Source organism: Heptranchias perlo, chromosome 17 (assembly GCF_035084215.1).
Source record: "Heptranchias perlo isolate sHepPer1 chromosome 17, sHepPer1.hap1, whole genome shotgun sequence".
NCBI lineage: Eukaryota > Metazoa > Chordata > Chondrichthyes > Hexanchiformes > Hexanchidae > Heptranchias > Heptranchias perlo.
Genome location: NC_090341.1, coordinates 25243936 through 25268815, shown reverse-complemented (window position 1 = coordinate 25268815; position 24880 = coordinate 25243936). Strand labels below are relative to the sequence as shown.

Genomic DNA, 24880 nt, shown 5'->3' with positions numbered 1-24880 from the left:
CAATGCAATCATATCCACAAGCACAATTCTGGCAATCAATCTAAATGTTTTACATTGCAAGTGGATCGCACTTCACTGTTCTTTTTGTGCTTTTGATTGTTTAGTAAGATTATTTTAGTTGAAACCAAAACATTTAAAATGTCATCCTGATATTCAAGAAAGCCTGTTTCTTTAGATTTTAATGAGCTTGCAAAACTTATTTGATTGTGTACAGTCCTAAGATGGGAAGAATTACAAAACGTTGTTCTCCTATCGCCTGCCAAAAATGGAATGGGATGGTCAATATCAAAGGACTGAACGGAAACATTTAGAATATGTAAATTGTTGATGAAAACTTATTTCTGATAATTTGATATCATGCTTTACAAATAGAAACCAGCAAGAGGAGTAGTGCAACTTATATAGAACTTCGAGTCTGAAATTGGAAACAGGAACCCAGCTAGGCTGGAAATTGAAATGGTCTTTAATTTATGGGCGCGGTCCTGTTCTATTTAGGATTTTAAAAAAAAAGTTATATACACTGCAGCTTGGTAACATAAAGAACAGATGTTTCTATGGTCGGATTTGATTAAAAATTGGTGACGGAAGTATTTATATGGCTTTGTAGAAAATAAAATACTTTGGAAATTTCATACTTTGACAGTTAACTCGGGGTCGACAAAGTGCAGGGAATAAACTAATTATAAAACAAACCAAACCCCTTCAAGTTTTGGCTTAAGTTCGTACTAACTAAATATATTTTGGGTGAGTACTTTGTCAATAAAATTAATTTGTTCTAACGTTGCCAAATATAAAAGGTCTTTTAGAGAATTGCGCTCAAAGTAACGTTTGTGTTTTGGATCGATACGGTGCTTGCCTTGGATTGTAATCGCCTGGTCTAGCTGTAGTGGATATTGAATTGATTTATATTATATTCAACTGGTAAATTTTGGGTTTGTTAAAATAAGTTATTTTTGTGTGTGAGGCTCAGCAGATTGTATTTCAGAAAGTGTATACGTTATTCCAATACAGAACCCTAATATTTGTACACAAGTCTAAAAGCTAGTTGTGAGTCTGTAGGTAAAGGAGTTGAATTTGAGACTTCATTTTATGCCTTCGTTTTATGCCACGAATCAGAACATTGCCACGGATCATTTCATTACAAAGGCAGCAATATGATCTCTAGGATGTCTTTTAGTTCGACGTGTTCTCAATTACCTGCATTCTCCGCGTCCATCGCAGGGATTTCTTTAGGACGTGACGTGTGTGCACCTTAGAAAGTTAATAAAATTACTTGCTATCTTACTTTGTATAACCTGCTTTCAGTATCTCCATTGCTGCAGTTTAACGCGACGTCGCATCACCATAGACGAATTCGGTTTTTTTATACATAAATCTTATCTAGACAGAAAGTGATGCTGGCCGGCCTTTCCTATATTTTATTTATTTTAAATCGTTCGGGAAAATGTTTTAAGGTTTTCTAAGTAGTTGGCACCTGTTAGTGAAGTGTTTCTTCCCGAGGGAAATATCCTGCAGCCAGTTGAGCCATGAATTCAAGACTTCGATCCTACTTAGTTAGATAAAGCTGTGTGCATAAATGGACTTAAAGCTCTACAGTATTTCGTGTGTAATTCGTCAACCTTTGCCCTTCCAAAATAATCTTAAGAGATTCTTAAATTGACTATCTGAACTCGTTTTGAAATTTTAAATAGAGGCGGCATTCTTAACCAGGAGGGGGTGGAAATATTAATGAATTAGTCCATATAGATTTAAAGAACGACACAACTACTATACTAAATAGCTAAAAACAAAATCGTTTTTACAAATAGCTGACCTGTTAAGATACAGCTATGTAATCTCCTGTTATAAAATCAAGCAGCTGTTTTCTTCTAGTAGCCCTGTTTCGTGTACAAAAACGGGCTAATGGTTTCGGCCTTTGTGAATATAAACTTGTTTTTAAAAAGGAATCACTTGTATATTTTGTCTGGAGACTCGGGTTCTCACCTAATTTTGGACCAGTTCTCATAGCGATCAATGTCACGACTAAGATGTAAAACGAACGATTGGAGCACACTACACGCGAAATTAATTGCACGATCATTCTTCGCGAAGATTAGAATGATTCAGGGTGTTTTGAAGAATCCCGCCTCAATATATGGACACATTCCTTCCGATAATCATCTCTTGAGTTTTTATACTCCAAACCCAAATCTGGAGTTACCACCTCTTGGCAAATATTTACACTTAAATTATCACCTCCTTTGAGAATAATTATGGAGACTGCTCCCTTTTCGTTTGGTTACTTTGGCTATATTTCAAAACTATCAAAAACAAACCCGTATATAATCTCTTCGATATATTCAGTCTTCACAAACACGGCAGAGGATGTTTAAAGGCGTGAAATGTTCATTTATGTAGACTTTTAAAAATGACATTGACTCTCAGGAGTTACTGAACGTGGCTTGCCTAACTATTATTTATTAAGAATCAAGCTATACTGATGTTACTGCCGGTACTTATCCCAAGTAGATGAACTGTAAATCACGTCATATATTAATCTTTGTTTCTGTACATAATATTGTGCCCATGTTTGCCTCACTGAGGCGTAACAGCAACTTTATGACCAAATGGTCTTTTTTTTAATACTATCTTGCCTGGACTGTAATTGTCCGCCAATTACAGTGATTCACACACATCTGGTAAATTATACCAGATGTGTGTGAATCAGTGTAATTGTTGGTCAGCCAATAGGAGATTAGAGATGGTCCTTGAGCTCAAGGAGCCACCTTTTCACCTAATGGTTCTTGTTAGCATTATTGTATTACTAGGCACAATTCTTGTGAACTTTTGTCTATCCTCTCTGGCTTCCTTGATGTGCATGAGTTATGATTTGTGTTGTGCAGAGTGGAGGCGAGACAGTGCAAGGAGCGGTTTACTCAGCTTTGAAAAGTGCCATGGCCTGGAGGTACCTGCTGGTTACTGCCACTCTCTTATCGGGCTGCAAACAGGTCCTAGTAGAGGCAAGCTCGTGGTGGTGAGTCTACTTTTTAAAATCTAATATGCGTTCATTATAAACGTCATCGGTGACTGAGTTTAATCAATAAGGGGCAAAACAGTTCAAACACTATGATCTTATAGATGTATACGCATGTCGACATCATCCCAGTACAAAGTCGGTTCGAGTATACTTGTCTGCGTATAGTTTTCCTTTCAGTGGATTTTAACTAGCAACCAATATTCGTTTCCTGAGTATATACCTAAAATTGCCGAATTCCATGGTCCATTTCCCCCAAAGTACTCCATCCAGAGATGGGAGAATTTGGAAATCGGATCGACCGCTGTAAAACGGATGTTGCGGCAACAATGCTTTATGCAAGTTGGCGGACCCGTTCCATTATTGGGATGTCCTAATATCGAGAATGATGGTTTAGGTGACTTCAAAGCAATTGGCAGAATGTAGGACTTCCCTTGTATAGATGAATCTTCCTATTGGTGTCTTTTTTTAAGGAATGCTGCCACATTAGGGAACTGAATTCCTCTTGAACAAAAGAAGCATTATACCCCTCAGCTGTACGTGTAAGGTAGGGTTTTGGGAAACCCGTGCTGGGATAGTCATTCTATTTCTATTGAGTTTCACCACCTCCTTCCTTACGCCTATGCTTGTCAAGATAAGTACAGCATTGACCAGTTACCGATTGGTACTGCACATATCTTTAATACTTAATACAGTTCGTACCCGACTTGTAGCATTTTCATTAAGAGCTGATACATCTGAATCGCGTGAAGTATTACGATAGGGTTATTTATGTTGCACATAACTTGACAATGTTAAATGACAGTGTTAGATCGAAATACTGGTACAAGAATGACTGGCTGCATAAACGGCAGTTTTCCAGCCCAACACCAGTTACAAACACTAGAGAGCGATGGGGTTTCTACAGCCACGTTTCAATAAATTTGTCGTGTTTTTACACACATTCACACAGTATTCTCAAAAGTAATCGCACCCTTATTGTAAACGCAACTTAAAATACAATCATAAATATACCCGATTTTAGTCGATTTAATGGAGCTCTAAGTACTGTAATTCAACCTGAACCGTAAAAATAAGTGCTCCGACCTTTTCGGTATTAATTAATGCTTTCCACTTCTGCACTATATCTAGTTTTTGAATATTATAACTGTTGTTTTCATACTGGAATGGATATAAGCAAGGATATTTGCAGAATTAAAATGATTAATCAACATGTTTTAATTATTTAAAAAATAACTTTTTCAAATGGTAAAATGTTTAATTAAACTTTTCTGAACATTTGAGAGTTGATGTGTACTTTAACTGACTCAATTTTGACACAGACTTTCTTGCTGTAGGTAACACTACAAGTTCATGTGCTGAATGATTTTAGTGCTTTGTCTTCGCCATTTACTACCTCTCCCTTGTAGACAGTGCCTCATAGATTCAGTATATTTTTGGCCTATTCTTTTTCTCCCTGGCCAAATTCATAAAATGCTTAGAGGATTTCCTATAGATTACAGCCTATTGAAATGACTATGAATGGAGATGCCATCTTTGCTGAACTTTTGTTTTTTCCTACTTCAGGTCTTTAGCCATGAATCCCATTCAAATACCAGAGGTGTACATTATAGGAGCCCAGCCTTTGTGTAGCCAGCTGGCTGGGCTTTCTCAAGGACAGAAGAAGCTTTGCCAGTTGTACCGGGATCACATGCAGTATATTGGAGAGGGTGCTAAAACTGGCATCAAGGAATGTCAACATCAGTTCAGACACCGGCGGTGGAATTGCAGTACTGTTGATAACACGTCTGTCTTCGGCAGGGTCATGCAGATAGGTACATTTCCCCCAAAAGTATGCAATGTCTCCTTAGGAATTGTAATTTTTGTGTGTATGTGTGTGTTTATGCAGGTATGTATGTGTTTCTCTCATTGCACTACAGAAATATACAAATTGACACAACTTGTGTGTGCGTTTGTTCGCACAGTTCCTGTTGTACAGACTGCTTTACTGTTTTTGTGCTTTAATTTCCTGAAGCCTCTCCATTCTTGTTATTATTCTTGCTTCTATTTTTTCTCTTTAAATTATAGTATCTGATGCATTTTTATATTCCTATCTCATCTATAATTTTTCTTCATTTATCCTTGAAGTCCCGTTTGAGAAAAAAATCTTAATGACAGCAAGTCTTTACTAAAACAAAACTACATCAGTTCAGGTAAAGGCATACATTGACTACAAGTAATGGGTCATTGCATTTAAAGTAAAACAAATTAAGTAGATATAGTCAACCAATTTAAAATGTTCTATTCAGTGACAAAGCTCACTGCAGTTACACTGTGCTGTCACTCTAAGACCAGAACTTGCAAAGTACAGTTTGTAGCCAGCAAGACCCCTGTTGCATTGGTGGTTTGCAAATCACATCTTCACCACCAGGAGAGATCTTTGGACATGCATGTGTCGAGCTCTACTCCCTGTTGGTAAGTTATTAATGTTTGGAGAATCTGGATAGAATTGCCTGTTTTAACTGGCAGTTGATTTCTGGTTAAAGGCGTGTACTAGCTAAAACAAATAGGGATTTGTACTTTGGGATTTAATTTAGTTTTTTAAACCCAATCCCTTCAACATTATTAACTTCATCAAACATGTGGATTCTGCATGTCTTTTTCATCTTGATGGGAGCATTTTTATTTTTATAGGAACAGCACAGAAGATAAATAATTATGGTTTAATGATGGCTAGGTCTTCAGCAGGTTTGGGAGAAGAGCCACGCTCAAACAGCTAGAGATTTGTACTACTTATGTTTGAAATGGGGTTTTTTGAATCTTTCATGCAAACTTTTACATTTATTCACTCTTCAAGTTTGCCAGCTCAATTCTATAATTTGATTCAATATTTATCCCTCAACCAACATCACTAAAAAATAGATTATCTGGTCATTATCATATTGCTGTTTGAGGGACCTTGCTGTGTGCAAATTGGCTGCCGCATTTCCTACATTACAACAGTGACTATACTTCCAAAAAAATACTTAATTGGCTATAAAGTGCTTTGGGATGTCCTGAGATCATGAAAGGTGCTATATAAATGCAAGTCTTCCTTTCTTTTATAAGATATGAGTAGCATGACTTCTCTACTTCTTGTCATTGAAGTACTGTCCTGGAACCAAGTTCTACGTTCAAGGCAACTTTTATCCTAATTAACCTCATCACATTGAAAATCTATTAAACATTACTGTTTAGCAGCAGTTTTAGTCATGGGCAGGGACTGTGTTCTTCACACCTTCAGTTGCATTTCACATATCCAGTTTTTGGCCAGTGTCCAATGACACCATAGATTTAGTTTCTTAAAGTATTGGAAATTCCAATAACTTTCATTTCTGTTTGTGATTTACTACAAATTGCAGACCAGTTGAAACCATGACCTGGTGAAAAATCTGAACAAATATTGCCCATCCCTCATGTCCTGTGCAAGAGCTGGTATAATGACTCAGACTCATTTTATTTCTGTTTCTGTATGCTTTATGATGTTACTTTTTTATTGCTTTCCCTTTCCACTTTAGCCTTAGCTGTTGTGTAGTACCACTGGCAAGCTGCCCTGGGGCTAATTACTTTCCAGCTTTGGCCAGCTGAAAAGCATAGGAATCAGCTTGCTTTCAAGTTGCATTCCTCCATCTGGAATCCTTCATAGTCTCTTTGCTTTTCTTCTGCATCTGATCCTTATGTGGCCTCTTGTAGCACTCCTCTAACTAACAGTCAAGCTCCTTGCCTATACAAAAGCCATATTTTATTCAATTTTATTTCCTCTGGTTAAAATGACAAGTGAAAAGTTAATCTAGACTTTTATTACTCCCGAGTGGCAAGTAACCTTTTCAAACCTCTTTTCAGTAATAACTGCACTATATTCATTTACCATTCTTAAGTGGAGTTACCTTTATGTATTTTTCTCTTATTGAAGTTCTATTGAATTTCAAATTATGGCACAGTATTGAATAAGATGACCAACAATGATGCAGACCTATCCTACATAGGTTATGCTTGATACTTTTTCAAAGGGTTTTTCAGAATAAGATTGCAAATTGCTCCTTGCTTTTTCATTTTTTCTAGCTTTAATTCCTCAAGATCTTGAAACTCTAGAAATAATTTACATATTCTTAAATGTACTGCAGAGTTGTGCTACAGTGTATTTGAGAGAGTCAGCCGTGTAGTGCTACTCTGGCATGAGTAGGTTTTTCTCCCTTCTTTGGATAGCATGTAGGATGTATGACTATTTCATCTTCCCAACTATTGAAAGCCTTCTGGTTCTTCCCTCAAATAGTCATATTACGTAGGAACTAGGTTATCAACTGATTTTGAATGTTTTTTTAACACAGTGTGATTGATTTACCCTTCTGCATTGAAGCCATTTATATTTTTCAATAGGAAGCCGAGAGACTGCCTTCACCTACGGGATCTCTGCTGCTGGAGTGGTGCATGCTATCAGCCGTGCTTGTCGTGAGGGGGAGCTGGCCACATGTGGCTGCAGTCGTGCTGCACGGCCCAAGGATTTACCACGTGACTGGCTATGGGGTGGCTGCGGCGATAATGTAGAGTATGGCTACAGGTTTGCAAAGGAGTTTGTGGATGCCAGGGAGAGGGAGAAGATCTATCAGAAAGGAACTTATGATAGTGCCAGGACATTCATGAATCTGCATAACAACGAGGCTGGAAGAAGGGTAAATTGATCTTTTATACTTTGAGTTTATTTCTGATAAAGAGACTTAATGTGCTTCCACAGGAATAGATTGAAGAGGTATTTGGTAATACAATTTTTCCTTTTTTATTGCATTTTTTTTTAAAGGCTAAAATCTGGTCCTATATTGTATATTGAAAACATGCAGTTGGGAAGCTGTGGGATAGGCAATATATTCCCCAAGTAAAGGGAGCACTTCAAAGATCTTCCAAATGAGTGGATAAACCACATATTCCATTGTTTCCACATTATGAATTCTAATTGAATGAATATGGCATTAATATAATAGTCTATATGACCAGGAACAAAAATATTGCATGATATCAGGCCTAATAATTCCAAAACCACAGACATGAGTAAGTTATAGGCCTGATTCATTTGGTTGTTTTATCTCTCATAAAACACTGCTGCCAAATTATGTATCCTATTTCATACATAAAATTCTTCTCCTGCATTTAAAATCAATTTGATTTTGTTATACATTCTTGAAAAACATGTTAGCCCTTGGTGCTTAAGTAGTACAGGGATGTAGTCTATTGCTCGTGAATGTAATATCGAAACATGAGTCTGTATTTGCATAGTTCATTGTTCACACTACTGACTATTGAGCTCTGGAAAAGCTGGAGGATTAGGAGCAGAAGTGTTACAAAGGTCAAGGGAGACTAGAACAGTTAAGAAATATTTAAGAGAATTTTAGGTGGGCAAGTTCAATTACTTGAACAGAAAGGAGCAGGGTTCTGTGTGATTGGCTCTGGTGCATATGTGTCTCTCATCTCAGTGGAAATAGCATGGGTAAAGGTTTAACCATTAGTAGTCTAATACTACCATCATGGAGGCATGGAAGTCCAGCGAGCTGCTGGTTTGAACTGGGCCACTGGATGGTGGGGATGTGACGGCAATTAATTATATATGGTTTTTCACAAGTACTTGTGACCAATTTTAGAATGCCATGAAGTATCACTTTTACTCAGTAGGTAGCCTCTAAGTCAAAAAATTTAGGGGTTCAAGCCCCACTCCGGAGTTGACATTTCATTGTGGTATTAAAGGAATACTACATTGTCAGAAGTGCTGTCCTTCAGGTGAGATGTTAAACATGGCCAGTTTGCCAATTCTAGAGATTCAGGTGGATGTAAGAGATCTCAAGGCATTAATCGGAGAAGAGCGGGGATTTCTCCTGTTCTTTTGATTAAAATTTCTCCCTGAACCAACACCACTAGAATCAGATTAACTGGCCATTCATCTCATTTTCAGTTTGTGGCATCTTGCGGTGTGCAAATTTGTTGCCACTTTTACCCACAAAGCAGTTGCTGTATTTTAACATCAAAGAGAATATAGTCTTGCTTTTCAATTGAGGAATATATAAAAAGTGGGAGAAAAATTACACTAAAAATTTTAATTAAAAAATTTGAATATATGTTTTAATATGTCCCATAACATGTGAAACATTCTTCAAATAAAGCATCCATCATTGGCCTCCTATTGTAGTGCTATCTATATTAATTTATGAAGCAGCAGAATTTGTGTGTATATGTGCATATATAAATCTGGAAACGTTCTCTCAATTCACTATATAATTATATGCAAACTGGGAGAATTTTTCAATTTTTTTTTGTTCGACACAATTGATTTTTTTAAATCAACAGGCAAGTGATGCTGGTGCTGGGGAATAGTATACTTTTTGGTACTCTGTTAGCATAAACTTGTCCTAGGTCAGGTGTAGCACAGCCAGGTGTAGAATAAAGCTCCCTCTTCTCTGCCCCAATTCTACCCTCCATTCAAGAAATTTTCTTTTATATGTTGGAACTGGAGTCTTTTTTTAGAATAAAAGGATTTGCGGTGCTTTTCAGGTTTTTCGACACCCTACGTTGAGGGCTCCTGCTTTGTTTTATTGAATGTTCTTGCATATTTGAGAATGCAACATGAAGGGGTTAAGTAATGTGCTCAGCTAGAAGTATTTAATTTCCCTGCCCCAATTGTTGACAGTGTGAGATTAACTAATACCAATCTCAATGTTCGGTCAGAGATTTTTATAATTTCATGAAGTACATATAACTATTCTAATGACTTTATCTACAGTCTTGTATTCAGATTTCTAATTCAGCTATTCATATTGATGGTCCCTGTACCACCTGGGGTTTGAGCATGAGGAGAAACTGTTCAACGGCATAAGTTAAAAACAAACTTGTGCATCACTCCATAAAAACTGCAGTAATGTTCTGTGTATTCCAAGACCATAGAAATTGATATAGTTCTGTACTTTGGTGATTTCCAATTACCAAAAGAATACTAAACAGTAACAGATTGTTTTAATGCAACATAGCTCCTTCACTGGCTTGAGCTACCTGTTCTGATTTTGCTTGAATGCTGACAAACTTTAATTGATTTTGGCAGCAGTAGAACTTGCTCAAATTTCAACATATGGAACATTACAATTGTTTTTACATTTCCCTGTCATCCATTCCAAATAGTTTATAGTTTGTCTCCATGTGCACTAATGTATATAGCCAGCTGTCTAAAGACCTAACCTGAAACTGACAATGATGGGCATAATCCTTGGTAGTGAAATATGGTCTAATGCTAATAAATACCCAAGGCTTACTTGAGTGAGTTGTTATAATAATAGTTTTTTGAACTATACCCATAGACACATTTTTTTTCTATACTTGTACCAGTCCACACTTTAATGGTATTGGTAGGGTCAGTGATTGGAAACTTGTCATTGTGACAAGAGATTAGAGCTTCTTATCTTTGTGCCCATTTGTACCAGTGTAGCATATAGAAACTTCTCAGGCCTCAGATTTTTCTTACATTGGGTGGTGTGATGCTGAACAAATTATTATATTTAAAATTTAAAAAGGCATAAAGGGCCAATTTTACAAAATTGCGCTCACCAATAGGGAGCTTTGCCTGTCAGGAGCATATATTGGGAAATTATGGACACAAGCTCCACAATTTTCTGTCCATTATGGATGGAAAATCTTGGAGAGTATACACGAGGTTTCCTAATATGCGCTCCTGCAGGAATTACTGGACTAGTAATCCAGAAGCCTGGACTAATGATCCAGAGAACGTGTGTTCTAATCCCACCATAGCAGTTGGAGAATTGAAATTCAGTTTGGAAAAATCTGGAAATAAAATGCTGATATCAGTAAAAGGGACAATGAAGATGTTGGATTGTTGTAACAACCCAATTGATTCAATAAAGTCCTTTAGGGAAGGAAAGCTGTTGTCCTTACCTGGTCTAGCTTATATGTGACCTCCAGTCCCACAGCAACGTGTTTGACTTGTAAATACCCTTTGAAGTGGTCTAGCAAGCCACTCAGTTGTATCAAACCCTACAAAGATTACCTTCACCACAAGGACTACAGTGGTTCAAGAAGGCCGCCCATCACCACCTTCTCAGGACAACTAAGGATGGGTAATAAATGCCTTGCCAGCGATGCCCACATCCCAAGAATGTATAAAAAAAGGCGAAGCTCACAGCTGGAAGTGAGCATATGTAAAATATGTAAAACTGTTTAGAAATAAGTGATAAAGTGCTCCTCTATTAAATAATACAATGACACAAATGTGTAATACTGTCTTGAAACATTGGATATTTAAAAGATTTAGTCTTCCTCTGAAACTTTCAGACAAAGTGATTTCTAGTACCTCCTTAAAAGCAGCCAATGCTTATTATATATTCATGATGTGGAGATGCCGGTGATGGACTGGGGTTGACAATTGTAAACAATTTTACAACACCAAGTTATAGTCCAGCAATTTTATTTTAAATTCACAAGCTTTCGGAGGCTTCCTCCTTCGTCACACATCGTTCACCTGACGAAGGAGGAAGCCTCCGAAAGCTTGTGAATTTAAAATAAAATTGCTGGACTATAACTTGGTGTTGTAAAATTGTTTACTATTATATATTCAGTTATATTGTGGGTTGTTATAGGTAAAGTTGATACTGTTTACGGGCTTTAAACATTTTTGGGGTGAGATTGTACTGTATGATATTAGCATATTAACATTAATGCTTTGTATGAAATTCCTTTGTCCAATACTTTAATGGAGATGTTAAGCCATTTGAAAGCTGTTTTTGCAGCGAATGAATAGCTTAGATTATATTCTAATCTATAGATTAATTTTGTAGATACAATCAGATCAATCTTGATATGAAAATTTCATCAAAAACCAAGAGGTGTTTGCTACTTACGAGTAAACTTGTTGGCAGCCCTGCTCATTTGATAGCATGCGGTGGTGTTGTAAGAGTTAAGATTTAATATTGCTTCAGAGGACTAAAATGCTTGAGTTTTGCTTTTGTGGTTTAGGTTATCTGAACCTCTTCAGTGGATTATGGTCTTAACTTCTCTGAGATCCATTTATTCTCTATTCAGTGCTGGCTTTGTGTGCAGCAAAGTTGAATCGATGCTGTAACTTTATATCAGGTATAGAAGAAATCTCATCCATACTGGATGGAGCAGGTTATAATAGTAGCTTTTATACAATGCATGTGAGTGAAACTGCATATGATACATGCTGGTAATCTCAACTATGTGAAATGTAGAGTGATTTCAATGTACATGAAGTAACCTGACTAGAATTAATAGTCACTTAGACAAGTGTGGATTTATAAAGGAAAGCCAGCACAAATTTTTTAAAGGCAAATTGTGTTTAGCTAACTTGATTGAGTTTTTTGATAAGGTAATTGATGCGTATATGGACTTTCAAAAGGCGTTTGATAAAGTGCCACATAAGAGGCTTGTCAGCAAAATTGAAGCCCATGGAATAAAAGGGGCAGTGGAAGCATGGATACGAAATTGACTAAGTGACAGGAAATGTAGAGTAGTGGTGAACACTTGTTTTTTGAACTGGAAGAAGGTATTCGGTGGTGTTCCCCAGGGGTCGATACTAGGACCACTGCTTTTTTTAATATATATTAATGACTTGGATTTGGGTATACAGGGCACAATTTCAAAATTTGCAGATGACACAAAACTTGGAAGTGTAGTAAACAGTGAGGAGGATAGTAACAGACTTCAAGAGGACATACACAGGCTGGTGGAATGGGCGGACACATGGCAGATGAAATTTAACGCAGAGAAGTGCGAAGTGATACATTTTGGTAGGAAGAACGAGGAGAGGCAGTATAAACTAAATGGTACAATTCTAAAAGGGGTGCTGGAACAGGGAGACCTGGGGTATATGTGCACAAATCTTTGAAGGTGGCAGGACAGGTTGAGAAAGCGGTTAAAAAAGCATACGGGAACCTGGGCTTTATAAATAGAGGCATAAGAGTGCAAAAGCAAGAAAGTTATGTTGAATCTTTAAAAAAAATGGTTCAGCCACAACTGGAGTATTGTGTCCAATTCTGGGCACTGCACTTTAGGAAGGATGTGAAGGCCTTAGAGAGGGTGTAGATAAGATTTACTAGAATAGTTCCAGTGATGAGGGACTTCAGTTACGTGAATAGACTGGAGAAGCTGGGGAAGCCTTAGAGCAGAAAAGGTTGAGAGGAGATTTGATAGAAGTGTTCAAAATCATGAAACGCGTAAATAAAGAGAAACTGTTCCCATTGGTGGAAGGGTCAAGAACAGATTTAAGCTGATTGGCAAAAGAACCAAAGGCGACATGAGGAAAAACTTTTTTACGCAGCGAGTAGTTACGATCTGGAATGCGCTGCCTGAAAGGGTGGTGGAAACAGATTCAATCGTGGCTTTCAAAAGGAATTGGATAAATACTTGAAGGGAAAAAATTTGTAAGGCTACAGGAAAGAACGGGGGAATGGGACTAACTGGATTGCTCTTACAAAGAACCGGCACGGGCTCGATGGGCCGAATGGCCTCCTTCTGTGCTGTAACCATTCTATGATTCAATGATTCTAAAGCTGCTTTTCCATGAGCCATTGGTATATAGCAATCAGCTGTTTGCTTGCCCTTCTGATCAATGAATATACAACAGTAACTATGACAATTCCTTTATTGTGCTGTTTCTGAGCATTCTGGTGTGTTTGCAGGGGGAAAAAGTCCCTGATTATTGCACCACACCCAACTCATTAAAATAAAATCTCAAAGTTATATGGCTATCACTTAAATAAAATGGAACCCCAAAAATCTCCTCACAGATATAGTCCCAAACACCTTGCCGTAATGAAGGAATCCTGAATATCTCACTTTTTATCTGATCCATCACTTCAGGAATAAATGCTAAATTCAAATTAATGTCCAGTATCCTCTCTCCTTCATGAATGCAGAATGTGTATAATAACGAGAGCTGCTATAGAAACAGAAACATTTACTGCTTTTAAAATATTTCCAAGCTAGCTAATGTACATAACATATATAAAATACAGACTAATACTATTTCCCTACCCCTTCCCCAGTTGTCTCCTTTCCATGACTTATGTTCGATTAGAGTCCAATGGGTGCTGGCATACCTCCAGTACTTTATCCAATTGATCATTCTTCATGTGTGGGTTTAGACAATGAGTCTCAGCCAACAATTCAACTGCGGGGAGGTATTGCAGCTATATCCAATTTTCTCCTCACCAGCACCCTCACAAGCACTTTTCAGCAGGGCTCGTTGGATTCCAATGGGGAACAGTAGCCTAATTATTTTTCTTCCATCCCTTCCCACCAAAGCCTGGAGACACCAAGGCTGATTGTGAATCGATTGTGACTCAATACCATACCACACTGTGCATTTACCCACTTAGACATCGGGGACCTATCACTATACTTTTAAATCTAACCGAATACACAAGTATTAATACCAAATTCTTGCCTTCTCTAACGTAAGTACAAGTACTTACAATTTGTGACAATTTATGAAAGAAAATGTAATTGCATAAATCTGTTAATGTGGATATTTTGCAGGGCTCATTTTCTAATGATTAATGCAATACCATGGACATTACATTTTTTACATATTAACTGTAGTACACTGCAATTTGGTCAGAGAAATGTGCTTTACATCGGTACAAAACTCATTTTAATAAAACTTTTCATGATAAATGTATGCCATGCTTGCATGGTAAATGTGAACTCTACCAGCATGGAAACAATTTGCTCCTTTTTAATTCTCCATAGTGCTCCCAGGGCTGTTCTGCAGTGTTCATAAATCAAGCAGTTGGAATCCGTTCTCATCAACTAACCAAGCACAAGGACACAAATGCTATGTGTGCAGTTCTTTTTTATGAGATGCAATAATTTGTACTCATTGGAAATGATTAAACTTGTAAGCTTAGTAACTGCAACAGTTGCGTTGGACTTGCAAAGCAAAGGTACTAAGTTCAAATACTAGGCTAAATCACCATTCACAGTTATCTATCCCCCGTCTCACAAATATGCAGCAATTCTAGTCCGGGCTTTTAAAGTTGGAAAAATTATCAAGTTCTGTTACATCTTTACAGAAGCACAGCTTTTCATGGTGGATTGTGGATCAGTATTGATGGTGTCCCCAGGGAGATCGACAGACTTTTTTGAAGGTGTGGAAGGTAGCACTGGGCACTTAGAAATGTACAGAAGAAAAAAAAAGTGCAGCTTGATTAGATGTTTTAAGTCATAGCTGCACTGTTATTAATTGCTCCATGTTCAGTATAGAAACTGGGCAAGATTTTTTTTAAAGTGTTAACCTTTAAACTATCTGCAGATCCAAGGACATTCCAGCCTTCAGAGGCTAGCCATCTTTAAAAAAAGTTTTAAGGTCACCCACTGACACTTGAATAATTGAATCCAAAGAGTAGTTTTATTGAAATTTGGACTTTGGACAAATGAAATAAATATTTAAACATTTTAATAACGTCTGCTCAGTGTCTTGCCTTTCCCCGCATTCTCTTATTTTTTTGTCTAACCATCAACGGTTTTTAACCTAAATACTCCCCCTTTCTATTTTTTTCTTCCTCCTGGATCTCTGTCAGTTTTGGAATTGAGGCCTATATTTGGAAAAGTGGACACTGATTGGCTGACAAAAAGCCTATTGCGTGGCATAAGTTAAGACCCATAGATACAACCAGGTCGAGCTTTGCATTTTTATGTTAGAAGAACTAGATATGATCTTACCCATAATATTAGCAGGCTTGTCATGCCTTGATGAGAACCTGTTTGAATATCAGGAAGGGTTAATTTAGTCTTTGTTCTCCAATCTTTTATTACACTGCTAAAATAGGTAATAATAGGTAATAGCAAATTTGCGTTATGTCCATTCCTTATCCAACATCCTATCCTATTGAATTCCTTTATCATTTTAAAATCTTGATTAGATCACCTTTCAACCTTCTAAACTCAAGGGAAAACAAACCAAGTTTATGCAACCTGACCTCATAATTTAAACCTTTAAGCCCTGCTTTCATTCTAGTAAATCTGCATTGTACCCCCTCCACAGCCTATATATCATTTCTGAGGTTTGGTGACCAAAACTGAACGGTACTCCAGATGGGGTCTGACCAAGGCTCTGTACAACTGAAGCATCACTTCATTACTTTTGTATTCCAACCCCCTTGAGATAAAGACCAACATTTCATTGTATCTGTGCACTAGCTTTTAGTGATTTGTGTATATGGACACTGAATTCCCTTTGCTCCTCCGCAGATCCTATTCTCTGATCATTAAGAAAATATTCCGATTTGTCTTTCTCGAATCCAAAACGGATGACCTCACACTTCCCTACGTGGAATCCCATCTGCCATAGTTTGCCCACTCACTTAAGTCTATGTCCCTTTGAAACTTTATCCTCTCATTTTGAGAATATTATATAATTTTGAAATGAACCACACTTAGTGCAGAATGAAATGGCAATTGATATTCTAAAGCGTTGGATAAAGGGAAGAATTAACTGATTACATTTAGCATAAAATAAAACTGCTAATTTTATGTGTTTTGTTTATTTATACTCTATAAATTTGATAATAAGAGGATATCAAAATACAGTTTCTGTTTGTTTGGGGGTTGTCGAAAGAAAGAAACTCTTCAAAATATGCAGCTGTGCAGGTTTGACTGATTTTGTACAGTACGCTCAGTGTGTAATATGGACATTTTCTCAGAAGGTGTAACCCTTTGAACATTCCAAATGTCAGTCAAAACTGATACCAACAGAGATAAAGGGGTAATTTTTAACCGGGAGCCTGGAAGAGGGCGGGGGGGGGGGGTGGTTGGAATTTCTGACTGGAAACCCGGAAGCACGGGTTTCCCAGATGTCCTTACGATTTTGACGTAAGGACGTCTTCCATTTTTTTTTGTAGGTTTCCCGCCCGACAGGCCAGCCAGATTGACAGGCTGGCTGTCAGTCGGACGGGAGAACGGCCAGGGAGCAGATGGCAGCAGGTAAGTCGTAAAGTCGTAGATGGGGGGGGGGGTTATTGGGGGTCATCGGAGGGGTTCGGTCATGGGGGGGGCCATAGGGGGAGTCGGGGTTCATCGGGGGATCAGGGGTCATTAGGAGTCAGTGTTGGGGGTCATCGGGGGGTCAGGGGTGATCGAAGGGGTGATCTTGCGGTGGGGGGGTCAGAGATCGTGGGGGAGTCGGAGATCATGGGGGCTGTTGGATATCGTGGGGGGGGTTGGAGACCGTGGGGGGGGGGGTCGGAGATCATGGGGTGGGGGAAGTTGATTGCGTATGTAGGGTCACAGCAGATAGGCTTGTTGGGCCTGGAGGAAACACTCCTGCTCCTCTGGGCCCACAAGTGGTGCAATAAAGGCACTTACCTGTCGATCCGGGCCTTCTTGCCTCCTCTTACGTGACGTGAACCAGAAGGCTCGGGAATCCTGGCCCCAGGAGTTAAAAATAAAAAAGCTGTCAAAATGGAGGCCTGCAGCCTCCTTAAAAGCTTTCACTGACCGACCCGCCCCTCGACCCGCCTCCTTGAAAACCGGAAGTGGGTGATTTGGAGGCGAGTTGTGATCGGGTTTTAGTTTTTTACAATTTTACCTTCCCACCTGTCCCCAACCCACCAGTTCATGAGGTTAAAATTTACCCGAAGTGCTGGCTTATCAAGCCCAGTGTCATGAGGATTGAGTCTGGAGTGCCGGCTGCCACTATAACTGGTTAACATTTATAAGCTGAATGAAGAGGGAGTTAAATTCTGCACATTGTTCTTTCCATTGTAACTTAAAACAATTGAAGCTTAAATATGTTGAGTCTATGACAAAATTTTTGTGGTTCAGTCGAAAATAATTAACGTAACTAAAATAATTAAACATAAGAGGTTTCTCCCGCTCATCTACCGTAACTTGTGCAGAAGAACTGCGGAAACCCCGGAAAAATTGTGTTATTCCAGTGTTTCCACGGATCTTCTGCCAAAGTTACAGTGAACAAGTGAGATAACTCCTGTGGAAATTCAACCCCCAGAGGTTTTAAACATCATTGCTGGTTGGGTGTCATAAGACTGAAAGACATGGTATTTGATGTATCCAGTAAGCACCTTAAATATTGTCTATTTCCAAAGGAATACTGGATAAAGGGGACTTCCTATTTTAATACTGATTAAGAGCACTTTCCACTGTTTTCTCTTTCCCTATAGATGCTATATTTTAGCATGATCACATAACTTGGGTACAATATATTCAAATAAAAATATGCACTCTTTGTTTCTGGACATATCAGTGTCTTTCTTAGCCTAGTTTCTGGTGTACACTGGTGCATGTACTGAAGCCATGCTGCACTTTTTCTTCTGAAGTACAGGTGGTTCGAGAATGAAGTTTAACTATTCCCTTAATTGGTACAAGTTCGGTTCTGAACTCCTCCTGCACCAGATGATTTGGCTAAAATCATTGGATTGCTACTCAATCTATGTTTTCTTCATAAATTGCAAGAGGTGAGGTGAGAGCGACTGCCCTTGACATCAAGGCAGCATTTGACTGAGTGTGGCACCAAGGAGCCCTAGTAAAATTGAAGTCAATGGGAATCAGGGGGAAATCTCTCCAGTGGCTGGAGTCATATCTAGCACAAAGGAAGATGGTAGTGGTTGTTGGAGGCCAATCATCTCAGCCCCAGCACGTTACTGCAGGAGTTCCTCAGGGCAGTGTCCTAGGCCCAACTATCTTCAGCTGCTTCATCAATGACCTTCCTTCCATCATAAGGTCAGAAATGGGGATGATCGCTGATGATTGCACAGTGTTCAGTTACATTTGCAACCCCTCAGATAATGAAGCAGTCCGTGCCCACATGCAGCAAGATCTGGACAACATCCAGGCTTGGGCTGATAAGTGGCAAGTAATTCGCACCAGACAAGTGCCAGGCAATCACCATCTCCAACAAGAGAGAGTCTAACCACCTCCCCTTGACATTCAACGGCATTACTATTACCAAATCCCCCACTATCAACATCCTGGGGGGTCACCATTGACCAGAAACTTAACTGGATCAGCCACATAAATACTGTGACTACAAGAACAGGTCAGAGGCTGAGTATTCTGCAGCGAGTGACTCACCTCCTGACTCCCCAAAGCTTTTCCACCATCTACAGGGCACAAGTCAGGCGTGTGATGGAATACTCTCCACTTGCCTGGATGAGTGCAGCTCCAACAACACTCAAGAAGCTTGACACCATCCAGGACAAAGCAGCTCGCTTGATTGGCACCCTATCCACCACCCTAAACATTCACTCCCTTCACCAATGGTGCACCGTGGCTGCAGTGTGTACCATCTACAGGATGCACTGTAGCAACTCGCCAAGGCTTCTTCGACAGCACCTCCCAAACCCGCGACCTTTACCACCTAGAAGGACAAGGGCAGCAGGCACATGGGAACAACACCACTTGCACGTTCCCCTCCAAGTCACACACCAATCCCGACTTGGAAATATATCATCGTTCCTTCATCGTTGCTGGGTCAAAATTGTGGAACTCCCTACCTAACAGCACTGTGGGAGAACCTTCACCACACGGACTGCAGCGGTTCAAGAAGGCGGCTCATCACCACCTTCTCAAGGTCAACTAGGGATGGGCAATAAATGCCGGCCTTGCCAGCGACGCCCACATCCCATGAACGAATAAAAAAAATGCAATTATCAAGGTACTACTAACCATATTTTCATGGACTGTTTAAATCCAGTAGATTCTAAAACTTTATGGTCCATTTCTATTAGAGAACTGCTCGCTGAAGTGGTTCTCCAGTGCTGACTCATAGTGTCCATGCCGTTGAAAGAAAGAACTTGCATTTATATAGCACCTTATCATGTCGTTCAGGATCTTGCAAAGCATTTCACGACAGATAAATTACTTCTGAAGCATAGTCATAGTAAACATGACAGCCATTTTGTGCATAGCCGGATCTCATAAACAATAAATGAGAGGATCTGTTTTTTGATGGCGTTGGTTGTGGGAGGTATGTTGGCGAGAACACCAGCAGAATTCTCTGCTCTCCAAATAGTTCCATGGGAACTTAGTTATGTAAGTTGATCCTACAAGTTACCTTATTTAATTGCAGGGTGGTTTTTATAACAAGCTTACATAATTGTGTTTGTGCAACTGTTTTAAAGTTGCTTCTTGAACAACAACAACGCTTTTATTGCAAGTACCTTCCACGTTGGCTAGGAAAGGTTGAGAAAGGTCCATATGGGTTAGTGGGAGCAAACCTGCTTCACTCACTATATAGAGGCAGGCAGGAGTGCTTTAGTTATTCAGCCCTCTGGCAGCCATTTATTTTTCTGCTGCTTCTCCCTCCAGCAGTGTTTGCTCTGGTGTTCGAGGCAATAATGTTGTAAACCTAAAAAAAACCCTATATGGTGCACTCTGCAACCTCTCGATGGAATGCCAATGCATTTCCCTTAGGAGTTTGCTACTAACTGGTCGGTTGATCAAGCCTCTGGGGAAACAACAATTAAATGACATCCCTGCATTGCTCCCTCAGATACATATGTTGCTCGTACTTTGTCACTGCTCTCCCAATAGGCCTGTTGGAGGTGAATTTGACAGATTAATGTTATGATAATGCAAGGTGGTCATGGGATTAACACAGAGCCAGTTCCATGCATCTGTCAGCTTGTTTGATGATGCTATTTCACATAGTTTGACAAGCACACAGATACATGGAACACCTTGCCTGTTTTATTGACACAAAATGGATGTACAATATTAAGACAGATTGCAAGACCCATGAAAATGTGGGTCTCGATCCTATCCAGACTCCAAACTGCCTACATTTGCAAGTGCTGTTCACTGTAGTGCCTTTAGGTAATCCTCAAACTTGGTCCTTCTTGGATTACTGTTCATGTGCAGATATGATTGAACCAGTCTTAATACACTTTGAGGATCTAGAGGGAGAGCCAATAGCTGCATTGATCAACTAACTTTTGATTTGAAAAGCTTAGTAGTATTCATAAATGTTCTTCCCTTTAGATTTTAAGATTGTACATTATAATCTGGGAGAAAATATTTGAAGATTGTGGATGAACTATTTTACATCTACAGCAGTAATTATGCTACAATTAATGAATAGGTTCAGTCAAATATGTAGAATACTAATCAAAGTTTTTATAAAAGCACAGTACATGCACCAATGCACACCAGAAGCTAAGCTAAAGAAGACACTGATAAGTCCAGTGGGATTTTGAATTGTTTTGAAAGGACAGGTGGGAAGTGGGTTTTTTCATGGATTCTACTCTGAACACACAGTGCTGAACAGATTTTGTTGGATCTTACATGGCAAACAGACTCTGGACACTTCTGTTTCTACAGGTTCCACTAGGACCAACATTTTTATAGAGGCACTTGGGATACTGGTCAGGAGAAGATCTTGGATATTGGACTGTTTTAGTACTGTGCCTTGACCTATAGTAGTTAGAAAATAAAATGTCTGTTTTCTCGAAACATTTTTTTAAAGCTGCTTATAAAATGCCAAGGAAGTCCAATAGACCCACAGGGCATTTTAAATCGGCTTTACAGGTGCTGCATGGGGTGCGAGAGAATCTGTAGGGCTAGAGGTGGGAGTCTGTAGGGCTCATTTTTAAAATCAAGCAAGAATTTAATGTACAGTATATATCTTTTTAAAACAGGGATTTGAGGTGTCTTAAATTCAAACACATTATTATTTGGTTCCTGTAGGGCTGGGGGTGTGAGAGGGTCTGTAGGGATTTTGGTGTCAGAGTCTGTAGGGCTGGGGGTGGGGAAGGTGAGAGAGTCTGTTGTTGCGGGGGGGTGGGGGGTGGTGGTGATGAGAGTCTGTAGGGCTTGGAATGTGAGAGGGTCTGTGGGTGTCAGAGAGTCTGTAAGGCTTACGGTGTCAGAGAGTCTGTAGGGTTGGGGGTGTGAGAGAGACTATGGGGCTGGGGTTTGGACAGTCAGGTTACTTTCACCCGGCTGCGAAGCTGTTGAATTTAACTGTTTCCTGAGCTAGCCTTTTAACACGATACTTTCTGACGTGTCTTACAGACGGTGTACAACCTGGCGGATGTGGCCTGTAAATGTCACGGGGTCTCGGGCTCTTGCAGCCTGAAGACGTGCTGGTTGCAACTGGCCGATTTCCGGAAGGTCGGGGACGCACTCAAGGAGAAATACGACAGCGCGGCTTCCATGAAACTCAACGGCCGCGGCAAACTGGTGCAGGTCAACAGCCGCTTCAACCCGCCCACCACCCTCGACCTGGTCTACATCGACCAGAGCCCCGACTACTGCGTCCGCAACGAAAGCACCGGCTCCCTGGGCACCCAAGGCCGCCTCTGCAACAAGACCTCGGAGGGGATGGACGGCTGCGAGCTCATGTGCTGCGGCCGGGGCTACGACCAATTCAAGACAGTCCGCACCGAGCGCTGTCACTGCAAGTTCCACTGGTGTTGCTACGTCAAGTGCAAAAAGTGCACCGAGGTGGTCGATCAGTTTGTCTGCAAATAACAGCCTTCCCCACCCCCCCCCCCACCCCAAACCAAAAAAAAAACAAACTGTAGCTACAGAGACCTCTTAGAGCTTAAAGACATCGAGGAGGACTCGACCGTAGCTGCAATTACTCGAATTGCCTCTTAATACTTGAGCTAATCGAAAGTAAACTGATCAAACCAAGAGTAAACTTTAATACCACGTCGACTCTAACCCATCCGAAGATCCATCAAAATAGATTTAACGCTAAACACAGACTAATATGTAAGTAAAAAGCAGTAATATACGTCCGTTCAGTGATCTGATACCTACGAACATCTACAGACTACGATCAACATTTAATATTGTGACCGGATAAAAATCCAGAACAGCAGGGCACTGTTTAACACAATCTGCAATGACCACACTCGGAAGAGCGGTCTCGCTTCTTAACTCCTTTATGGGGAGACCAATGGGAAAAGTGCGAGGGCCATTCAGTCACCTGATCCCATCTGTACTAAGTCCAGACTGGCCAAATGATTGGCATTGCCTAGTTTGAAGGATAAATGACTGAATTCTGAGCATCCTTCTTTGGGGAGGGGAATGGGTATAGAAGAGACCCGACTGAACGCTCTTAACTAACTTGCTCTCAAGGAAAACGACGTCAAGCCAGCAATCTGGAAAGTGAATGATTTTTTTTATATAAATGTAACAATTTATTAGATATATTTCAGAAAATTCACTAAAGCACGCAAAAAGCCAACTTGTTGACAATCGCCCGTTCGCCGCTCTGAGACAGAAAATTCCCCGGGTTCATGTCATCTGACGGAGAAATCCATTTCTATGTCGCTTTCTAATATTTAAAAGCATGGTTTAATTCATCGCTTGTCATGTATTTATTTTGCGGAAAATATTCGCTGTGGTGGCAATCTGGTTTCTATGTATTTAAACCAATAAATCTCCACGATTAATGAAGAGATTGCGAGAGCTGCAGCACAGATGGACAGTAATTTAGAGGTCATCCTTAATTGCAATATTTTAGTTTCCAAAATAATAGATATATAACTGCAGGTCGAAAACGGGAGGACTTGCTGGGATGGTAAACTATATTTTACGGGCAAACTAAGGTTTATTTGGTGTCTAATATTCCAACTTTGTATATACGTCTACAATCAGCGATTTAAATTGTATTTATTTACAAGTTATATCTAGAGTAGGTTTGTCTACCTTTCTGCATTTTAACGGATTGCTGTATTAGTAGTCATCTAACACTTTCAATTGGTTCTTTTTTAAATCCGTGGAAATGTTGCGCTAAGTGGGCATTGCTAATGTTTGTAATGTGTTTTTTTTTCAACCCCAAAACAGTTTGGGGGCCTCCAGTTCCACCGGAATGTTGCACTGACATAAGTTGTAAAATTGTTACAAACAGCACTTGTGCACCACACCATTCCCATTTATTAAATCGTTTGGGGCACATTTTGGGTTTGAATTGGTTTATAATTTGTGTTGCGTTTGTTCCAAAGAAACACGAGACGTCTCATGTCGGGTTAGCACAGAAATTTGCATACACGGGAAATATGGCCTCAGATCCTTTTAACTCGCATCTACACTTGGTGACTTTTTAATAGGGCAATATTTGTCTCTGTGGTACTGCACCAACTCAAGTTTCTGGCAACATTTCATTATGGCAACGTATTCGACATGTCTTAAGTGTTGTACATTTTAAAGTGGATTTTTAAAAATTATAACGGTACAATGTTGCAAAAATAGATATAACCCTGGCCAGTAAAAAATGTCATTGCAATTAATTTAACCGTGGATAACTTTAATCTAGTGTATTGTGTTGTATACATTTGGTGGTCTGACTATGGAACCGTACTTGACCAGGGTTCATTGAGTAACCTTAATCCTTATACCACCCCTTAATGTTTAATGGCTATTTATAAGGAGAGTTATTTTCAGTGTTGAAAATAAAACTGCTATAGTTCGAAATGTGTTATTGTTTGTATATCAACATATGCAAGATTGTGTTTGTTCCAGAAAGTGCTTTCCTTAATTCAACGTTTTTCTTAGCTGTTTCATCCGTTTCAGCCACCAAATTTTCCTTAAATCGAGGGATACGGTTTTTAATCGTATTTTTTTTAGTCGGGATCTCTAGTGAAATTATTAGCTTAACACTCAAGACATAAGAGGGAAATAATTTGCTTCTTTTATTGGTTGGAAATGTCATCAATCGGAGGCCTCGGTGCTAACAGGCACCATCGTTTTAACAAGATAGATTGGGGTGGGGAGGAAGGGATGGGGAATGGGGTACACGTTTTCTGCCGTTCTTGGAGAGCTGAAGTGCAGATAAGAACCTAGCATTGGTGTGTTCTGACAGGACCGTCTGAGGAG

General features: G+C 39.5%; 1 protein-coding gene across 3 annotated transcripts in view; it reads left to right on the top strand.

The window, feature by feature from the left end:
- wnt5a (wingless-type MMTV integration site family, member 5a) overlaps positions 1-24478 on the top strand; it is a 32671-nt gene extending 8193 nt beyond the window's left edge. For all 3 annotated transcript variants that reach the window (XM_067998746.1, XM_067998745.1, XM_067998747.1), the window contains exons 2-5: positions 2883-3013; positions 4580-4827; positions 7409-7701; positions 22067-24478. In XM_067998746.1, coding sequence (XP_067854847.1) covers positions 2934-3013; positions 4580-4827; positions 7409-7701; positions 22067-22525 — 1080 coding nt within the window. In that variant the 5' untranslated portion in view covers positions 2883-2933 and the 3' untranslated portion in view covers positions 22526-24478. The remainder of the gene's footprint in view (positions 1-2882; positions 3014-4579; positions 4828-7408; positions 7702-22066) is intronic.
- Positions 24479-24880: the final 402 nt, after the last annotated feature.